General features: G+C 29.5%; 1 protein-coding gene across 1 annotated transcript; it reads right to left on the bottom strand.

Moving 5' to 3' along the window:
* Positions 1–1,103: 1,103 nt before the first annotated feature.
* On the bottom strand, positions 1,104–8,110 carry LOC105189910 (stromal membrane-associated protein 1). Its single transcript, XM_011152309.2, has 8 exons — positions 7,839–8,110; positions 7,211–7,344; positions 5,534–5,701; positions 5,037–5,244; positions 4,697–4,969; positions 4,360–4,628; positions 4,097–4,240; positions 1,104–1,986 (listed from the first exon to the last, which is right to left on the bottom strand). Exons 1-8 carry the CDS (start codon positions 7,954–7,956, stop codon positions 1,870–1,872), a joined length of 1,431 nt encoding a protein of 476 aa, XP_011150611.1. The 5' UTR covers positions 7,957–8,110; the 3' UTR covers positions 1,104–1,869.
* Between the last annotated feature and the right edge of the window lie 1,709 nt (positions 8,111–9,819).

Below are 9,819 nucleotides of genomic sequence, written 5' to 3'. Positions count from 1 at the left end.
ACTTCTGTAAAATTTGAAAAAGCCAAATTTAATTTAACTCTTTTCAAGAATTTTGTTTCTTAAAAAATCGTATTATTTAGTTTATCTTGCCTTGCGATCATTAACATGTGCATCGCGATTATTCAGTTTTAAGAAGCAAAGCAATTAAAAAAATTAATAACTTTAATTTCTTGATTTTAAAGCTTCGTACCTTGATAACAATAGATACTAGAGCATACATTTATACTAGAGCATATATAAACTTTTATTTTTTTTTTAATAATTAATCAATTCTAGAGTCCGACCGAAAATTCACTTTCGGTTATGGCTAGTTTTGGCCAAAAAAATCAGACTTTCGGTTTCGACCAAGATTCAAAAGGAATTTCGGCAACATAAATGAAATTGATCAAGTTATAACTTGTAAGATTTTAATCTGCATCGACGCAGCGTTCGCTGCAATTTTTCTCCTTTTTGTTTATTTTCATTTGCCTAATACCTAATATGTTATGTTTTTATGAATGTCACTTTCTGAAAATTCGTCAGATAAAACTGTGAGTACTTTTTCATTTCTTTGTTTTCTTAGAGTGATATTGTTCTATTAGTATTTTTTCGTTTATATAACATGATAACTGCTTAAATTATAACTTATTACAGAGTAAAATAAATAATATTCGTGGCTTCGCGAGTATACCAGTTTGTAAATAAAAAGCGAATAATTTATAATACTAAAATTGTAATATTATATGTAAGTATTTCGATAATTAAATTACATTTATAAAAAATAGTATATGGTAGATATGCACGCGCACGTGTATATATGCCTTCCTAGTTTTCGGTTTCGGCCGAAATTTAAAAAATGTTTCGGTCGAACTCTAATCAATTCACAAATTATTAATCTCGAATTTTATCAAGAACAATAATAAAGTCGAACTATATCTCGGACAACATTTAAGTGAGAATTAGGTTTGAAATTTGTGTAAAACATTACTTCGAATATGTGAATATCTTTCCTATAATATTATAAATAAATGTAAGAACGCACAAAAAAGTTTCAAACTCGCTAATAATATAGAATAAATGTAGACACACACACATATTGCACGTGTCAATTATAATACTTTAAAAATAAGTTCGAAATCCAAGTCTTTTTACATTTCTGACGAAACTTGTCCATATATGTATATGTATTTCCTACTTGAATTAGAGATTGAAATCGGTATGATTTCAATTAATTCGATTTTCAATATAAATGCAAGAGAATTATTACAGTTGATGCAAGAAAATGTACAAACGCGCCAGTTGTCACGTTATCATTTATCATGGCCAAAGCAGATAAAAAGTATAGAATATGTTATTGTTTGTCTACAGTGTCGAAATCTGAATCCCTTGAAATCATACCGCTTTCCATTATTGAGTGAACACGTCATTACGCTGAAAGTGGACCCTGGCACATATTTTAATCGCAATTACAAAAGCTCATATTGTAGCAACATAATGGTATATATTTAGTAAATATATACCTTAAGGTATATATTTAGTTTTACGAATAACTCCTTACGATTCGCCAGAAACTTTACAGAAACACATTTTATTCTCTCCTCCCGTTTCTCTTGTCCAACAACAAGAAAGCTGACGAGAACCTCTCAAGAAAAATATCTACCAACTCGAAGCACTATACACATTCACGAATTATTTCGTATGAGGTAACATTCGAGTGGATTTTGTTTTCCATTTTTCTAATTCATATTTATCATCTTCCGTTCCATTACTTTCGAAAATGACATCCCGAATAGGCATAGAAATATTATTACGTTGAATAATGAACTGTCGACACTAGTACGCAACACTGAATGAAATAATCAACAGGCTAACAATATCCGTAATATTTTTTTACTGCCACAAGTTAGTAGAAAGAGTCTGTCCTGGTAACGTGGCAGAGGCAGGTTTACCCGTTGTAGTGACAAAGTTCATGTCACCCAGAGATATCTGCGACATTTGTTGCGGCAACTGCAACATTATTATAAATTATTATGAGATTAATACTATACAAATAACTAAAAAATCTGATTCAGTAAAAATTATGCAAAAAATATATTATCTCATAATGTTCTTCTAAATATTACATCATAGTATTCTTGGACCGAAATGGTTCAATATTTTGTTGTTAAAATTTAAATAACATTGTTTCTTAATTACTTCAATTTTTAGCGAACATAAGTTAATCAGCGAGAGACATTTTGAGCATAAGCATTGCATAGCTGCTCTTGATTGGTTTTCAAAACAAATGTGAAATATTTTATAAACTATTTACACTTTTTAACAACTTTACCCTTTCATATTTTTATACACAGAATGACAGGTGAAATCGATTATGTTATAAAAACAAAGAACAGAGAAAGCTTAAACAAAATTCCATGACATTTTGCATATTTATTTATTGGCGCACTAATATGCAATAATATCATCAATCGACTTCTCTCGTCATCTTACGTATAAAATTATTAAGATGAAATTATCGAAAATTAAATAATTTATGAGATATTTCATAGCCCGTATTACAAATTATCAGAATAAAATGTAAAATATACCAGAAAGTATTAATTTTTCGATGATTTTGCTTTAATACTTTTATACGCAGAATAATAAAAAAAATTCATTTATGTTGAAAAAATCTCATGGTTTCATTAAAAAATTAAAGTTAACTTTCATGTTATCTTAGCGAAGTCACTGACAGTAAAGCAAGTAACATTGTTCCGCTTCATGCAAACTTTTGATTGAGATTGTTGGTTACACACACACATAAATGTAATGATTTGTTTTGATGAACGCATACGAATATAGGTTGATTGTGACATGCATATGCATATGTCGGATTCTTTTCCAAATTAATCTTCTTTTTAACCTATTTTTTACTTCGAGGATAGTTTAACATAAATCAAATATATATAATAGATTTCAATATAAAGGGAGATTTATAAAAAAACATGTTATCCAAAAAATTAAAAGATATCTCAACAATGATTTTTTATTTCAGTTGTTATTTATATAAAAGAAGAGTTACTGTAAAGAAAACAATTATTGTATTCTGTAATAAAAATGAAAAAGAATATATGTGTATGTGTGTGTGTCTGTATTGCACACATATATATGTATACACACCTATCAATAAAAAAATTGCATTTTCTTTATTGCTATTTTTTTAACAAAAATAAAAATATGTCTATTATTTTTTAATTGTTTTACTTGTCTTTATGATATCTATATGTAAGGATTTAGAAACATGATGTAAGGATTTAGAAATATCTATTTACACCTATTTATTTGTGGGATCATGCGTATATTGTCGCCGCATCTTTATCATTCTACTTTTTGTATTTATATTACTATAAATTACGATTATATTGCTAAAACTAAATAATCAATACTTTTGATATTTGGATATAGCACCTGCATATTAATCTTTAATACTATAGTAGATATTTTATAAAACCTAACATTCAATTTAGAACTAATAGAATTTGGAAATTTAGAAATAATAATAGGAAAATAAAAATTAAAGAGAAAGGACACGATGACAACCTAAAGAAACACGTATAAAAAATGTCAATTTTAATTGTAAATATCTCATCTCTCCAATGATTGATATTTTTCTAATTGCATAAGCAGTTAGATATTAGGGAGTTTTTACAATACTGTCTCTCAGGTACAGTAAACATAAATCGTGAACGTTACTCGCTCAGAAATAACATCGCAATGTATGCGACTAATAGCATTCATGATTTATGTTTATCATATCTGAGTGACGGTATTACAAACACTCCCCAATATTTCGATATATACGCAATGCAGATTTCATTAAATTCTTATGAAACTCATTTCATAATACAACTATTTTAATTAATTGCTTAATAATTATTGTACAAATTTACAAAATGGTAGAAAATTATACTGTTGATCCTAATATGTATGCCGCAACGAAATAATAGTTTGTACAGTTTTTGCCAGACTATTAAAAACATCAATTACATCATCATTATCATTTTTCACCTTTTATCATATTTCATCTGTTTAAAACTGAATTCAAAAATTCCAAGAAATTAAAATTCTGTTTACATACTTGAGCAGCGAATGTAGCAGTTTGTTGTTGCTGTGCTGTTAAGTTGAAGAATGGGTTACTACCAGGAGCTGGTTGGAGATTCTGAGTTAACATGCCACTCCATCCGTTATTACTAGCGATATTACTTTGTCCTAACTGCATCATCTAGAAGATCAGAATAAATTAAAAAGGCTTTAAATGAAGAGATAGAACATGAGACCTGTTAACATATTAGATCATATATTGTTAGTATATTCAACAAAATCACATAAAAAGTTATATACCATTTGAGGTGGCATTGTAACAGCAGCATTTGGTACACCATTCATTTGATTCATTTGTCCCATATGTAAGCAATTGCTTAAAGGATTAGCTGTTACCGCACCTATCGAACTAGAATTTGCTATAAGTGAATTTTGATTTATGGGTATTGGGTTCGTAACTGATATTTGTGTTGGAAGTTGGCCAAGTTGAGCCAAGGAACTTTGTTGTCCGAATGCACCCACATTCGTCATCTGTTGTTTATATGGTATAGAATGAGGATATACTGGCCCTGAAATATATGAAATAAATAAACAATTCAAATTACTCAGTGAATATAATTTTTATTTTATACACTACCTGGGACACCATAAATTGTTGATTGGTGATTCGGTGTGCCATACAATGCTAAAATACTGTCCTTTGTCATTTTATTTTTTTCCTGAGGTACTGACCTAAGAGACGTTTGGTCAAAGAAACTTTCTTCTTCATTTTTACTTGTGACAACAGCTGTATTTGCATCAGAAGCATCATTTCCAGATGTTACTACTGAAGCAGGTGGTGCAGACAAGAAGGATGAAAATATGTCATCACCAGAACCATTTATATTTGTCTGGTTAGCTGTTGGTGCATCTGTTAATAATGTTATGAAAAATTATTATAAACTTTTTGAATTTTACATATTAAATGAAAAACCTACCAAGACCCAAAAGATCCAAAGTTGCAGAATTGCTTGTTCTATCCAGCTTAGGGCTAAAGTTGACAGACCGAGGTTTTGGCAGTTGAGGCACTACTTCTGGTTTTTTTATAGGTGGAAGTACATTCTGATTGGTAGCTCCTTTGGAGCTATCTTTTTTTCGTCTACGTTGCCTCTCAGCTTCCTCATCAAGTTCTTTATCCCAATTTACCTACAATAATTTATTCAAACTTAAAATAATAAACATGTTATAATAATCTATCAGATGTAAAAACAGATGTAAAATGAATATATAAATAATATATATAACATATAAATATTATTTATTGTTTGATAATTTTTTTGGTCCTCAAATCTTATTGAGTTTTATCATGATTTATCTATAATTAAAAAAGTAATCTGTATAAAATTCTTTTAGATACATATATATTTTTGTTTATATATTTATTACAATTATATATTAAATAGAATAAATGTCAAAATAAGTGCAATAATCGTACTTTTGGTAAAGGAGGTGGCACCCATTCTCTGGCTATATACTTTTTGTGTTCATATTTTGCACGGATGAAACTTTCAAGACTACAATCTGTTTGAGGTCTTCGAAAACTATCTGGAAGGTTTGCTTCATAGACTGCTCTGGCCCGAGAATTACCCATTTGTTGTAAACTCTAAAAATATGAATTAAATATTGAATTAAATATAAAATACTTGCTATTTCGTGACTGTATATAAACTACATATAATATTATAAAAATGTATATATACTACATATATTATTATAAAAATTATATTGTAATTATTATATTGAGTTATATAATAAATAACTCATATCTTTTAAATAAAATGACAATATAATAATTATGTTTTTGTCACTAAAATTTTATGAAACAATATACAAAATATGACAAAAGACCATAGATCAAATATATACACACTTTTTAATAAAATTATAACAATATAAAAATACAATCATTTAATCTAAAAAATATGAAATTTATTATACATTTCAATATAATTAAAATAAAAAGGAACATAACAAGTTTTGTAACTGTATATATTAGTATGATGTTTACTTTATATATATAATTTGCAACATAAATACAGCATTAGAAATTAGAAATTATAATCTTTTTCATAAAAAATATGAAAGGTAAATATTTATATTAAGAACAATCTTACTTCATATATATATTATCAAGATCATCCTTATATTTATTATGTAGTATGAGTAATTATTGCATGATTAAAAAATTGTTTATTGTCTATTAAAAAATTATTAATAAAAACAATTTGGAAAATATAACAAGTATTATCAGCTACAGAATATAATTTCAAAACATAATTTCATAAATCTTTTGTCTTATTAAATTAATAAGTCTACCATGTATCAAAAATGGAGAAATTATAAAGATTAGCAAAGACCTTTATATAAAATGAAATTTCAGTCAATATATAAACTATTCTTTATATATATATATATATATAGATTCATCAATTTAGTAAGGTAAAAAATTTCATTAATTTAATAAGATATAAGTCAATAAAAAAATGTGAAAAATAATGAGAGAATATAACCATAAAATGAAACCCTTCAGAATCAATATTTTCAAATTGTTCTTTACTCTAAAGAAGTAAGCTGGATTTGTTATTATCTGAAATTGGATATCAGATATTATATCAAAGAAACTGTTTATTAATTAATTAATTAATTCATTTATTCATTCATTTATTCATTGAAGATATAATTATGTTGAAATAAAAATTCACACAAATATGCAATGTAATGTTATGAACAAATCCTATAACACAAGATGTTAGCACATGTTTTATAATTTTTTAATAAACAGTAAGATACAGTTAAAATCTTTCTATAGATACTGAAAAGAGTATCTATAGAATATCATTATTTACAGTATCATCATTTTTGATGACTTGAATAACATATGAGAAAATCATTATCATTGGTAAAATTATCTTTAATGTAAATATTTAACATAATCCTAAATTTTTTAAATCATTCACTGATTTTTATATAAAAATAATTATATATTGTTTATATAATAAAAATAAAATTTATAAAATATAGAGATATGTTTTTAGATGTTTCCTAATATGAACTCTAATCAATTATAATTGCCATCTTTTACTAAAATATTACAGTTTATATATTGGCGTACCACTACTTGTTCTGGTGTCCATGTGTCCAGATTAACAGACTTGACTTTGCTTATGTGAACCCCAAGATTTCTATGTATGCCAGCACATCGAATACATAAAAAAATTCCCAAATTCCAGCTAGCCCATCTTGGTCCTGTCAAATGCAAACTTATTATTAAACTATATAATCTAAGAAAGATGTTAAATCTACAAAGTTAAACAAGTAAAAATAGTAATATAAGCATTTTACAATAATATAATTTATCAGTATTTACACATCCGCCACTATATTATTAATAATGAATTTTTATAAAGTAATAATCCATTAGAAATCATTGTACAGCAACCATAGATTTTCAAGGTAATCTCAAAGATCGTGAAAGTAACGTGAGTTCAGGAAAAAATGATGACGTTAAGTGACAGCGCTGACAGCATGTCAGCAGCGGAAATTAAAAATCCATAACGTTTAGATGCACTGTAAAACTAGGTCGCTTTGTCTTTCGTGATCGATATCGATGAATTAATTGGTAAATCTAAATAAGTATTAAATACAAATAAGAAGCATTCTATCGAGTAACAGACTGTGCCAAGAGGAAGAAGATGCGAAAGAAGAGCACACATAAAGAATATTCTGATGCCGTATCAAACCTTTCGCGTCGCAATCAACGCAGTACTTGTTGTCCTCATCGCGGAGCATTTCCGTCAATAAATTTTGACATTTCTCTTGTATTTGCTTAGCGCGCTCCTTTTCCAGACGGGATGTCATTTTCGAGTCTTAACAAACACCGTACCCTCGCGCGATTACGAAACAGTATCGGAGCAACTAATTAGACAACATACGCTCATACGCTAGACGACGATCGACCAAGATTAGTGCGATATAATGACGGTGATAACTGCTAGCAACTGAGAACGACTGTGGCGAGAACACCCCTAGTAAACGATTTATCAATCAATATAAAGCCTGTATCAATATAAGTATTGTGAATTGGAACTGCAGATTGGGAATTCAAGATTATCCAATCATACTTGCGCATTTTCTAGAGAGACACAAGTAAAGCCAGCGGCACACGGTGCTTGTTTTTGTGCTGGATTGCTTGCTGGATGAAAATACTGCGTTCTGATTGGTGCATTTCGGAAATGCACCAATCAGAACGCAGTATTTTCATCCAGCAAGCAATCCAGCACGAAAACAAGCACCGTGTGCCGCTGGCTTTACATAGGCTGCGTTTCGATATTTACTGCCAGCACTGAAAAACTATAGTTCATGTCACATATATTCAGTTGTTCAAAGTTGTCAGTAATTTTGAAACAGCCTGAATGTAGTAAGTAGATACCATATTCGATTACTTTAGTGACAAAATTAAAGAAAAAGTCAGTATTGTCGAGACTTTCACCTGTATTCAGACCTTATATTTAAGACTTCCTTAAGTTTATCTACAGATGGTCTGTAGCTAATAAAATAATCCGTGCAGCATCTAAAGATGGATATAAGAAAGCCTCAAATATAAGGCCCAACTATGGGCCGTATTCATAGTCGGATCTTATATTTAAGACCGTCTTGAGTTCACGTTCAGATATTCTGTAGCCAATGAAATGATCTATACAGCATCTGAAGATGAACTTAAAACGATCTTAAATATAAGACCGGATTACGAATACGGCCCTATAAATACGAGTATAAGGCCCAGTTACAACAACATTATTTTAGTTTTAAGTGAGACTTAAACATAAGTCTATCTTTATCTTTCTTACTAAATAAATAAAGACAGAGATATATTTAAGTCTCACTTAAAACCAAAATAATGTTGGTGCAACTGGGCCTAAGAGGCCTTCTACAATAAGCAATTAGTCAGCTATATGCTATAAGCAAATTGACCAATCACAATTGATTATTTAAAAAATAATCGACTGTGGTTAGTCAATTTGGTTACAACTTATGACTAATAGCAGAGAGGAACGTGAGAACGGCCAACACGGTGATTTCGACGACACCGACTTTCCGCACTGGGAAAGGGCGCCATCTGCATCCATTTTGAGAGGGGAACTACGATGCTACATCCACTTTCAGGTTTCAGCGGTAAAACCTGTATGTGGTGGCAATCTGTGCTACATCCATTTTTAGGCGGTTTATGTCCGTGCTACAACCATAATAGCGTACTTGACAAGCACGTTCTCTCACATTGTTACGCGTTTATAACATGAATTAACATGTTAACATGTGCAAAAAAAAAGAACTGACATTGTATATGATTAATATCATGAAGATCATACGAAGTGTCCGGTAATTAGCTGCCAACCCGAAGTGTGAGGGTAGAATGAGGTGAGACAAACATAAAAGTCCCATACCATTTTGCGAGATTCGCAATAATTATTGAGTTATTAATGACAGAAATCTGAGGAGTAAAAGCGCGCCGATATAGATGATTCGAAAAGCGTTGCAGCTGCTCGGGGCAGCGATCATGAATCTTTCCCTAGCGTGAACTAATAAAAAGTGAAAGACTTCTGTGAATCAGTGAAAAATGAAAAATTGTATATGAAATTGTGAAAATCGAAACGTTTCACACGACAATTGAGTCGTTCAACATGACAGTTGCGCGTTCTGGATAATTCAATGAATACCAAAGAA

The sequence above is a fragment of the Harpegnathos saltator genome, unplaced genomic scaffold, assembly GCF_003227715.2.
Source record: "Harpegnathos saltator strain DR-91 unplaced genomic scaffold, Hsal_v8.6 scaffold202, whole genome shotgun sequence".
Classification (NCBI taxonomy): domain Eukaryota; kingdom Metazoa; phylum Arthropoda; class Insecta; order Hymenoptera; family Formicidae; genus Harpegnathos; species Harpegnathos saltator.
This window is presented reverse-complemented; position numbering and strand designations above follow the sequence as displayed.

Bases quoted from the DNA above. Each gene is read 5' to 3' on its own strand.
- LOC105189910 (XM_011152309.2), bottom strand. From the start codon at position 7,956: ATGACATCCCGTCTGGAAAAGGAGCGCGCTAAGCAAATACAAGAGAAA. The intron at 7,345-7,838 runs GTTTGATACGGC...TGCATTTGACAG, and splicing joins CGTTGATTGCGACGCGAAAG to GACCAAGATGGGCTAGCTGG. The intron at 1,987-4,096 runs GTATGTAAACAG...ATAATGTTGCAG, and splicing joins CTGCTACATTCGCTGCTCAA to TTGCCGCAACAAATGTCGCA.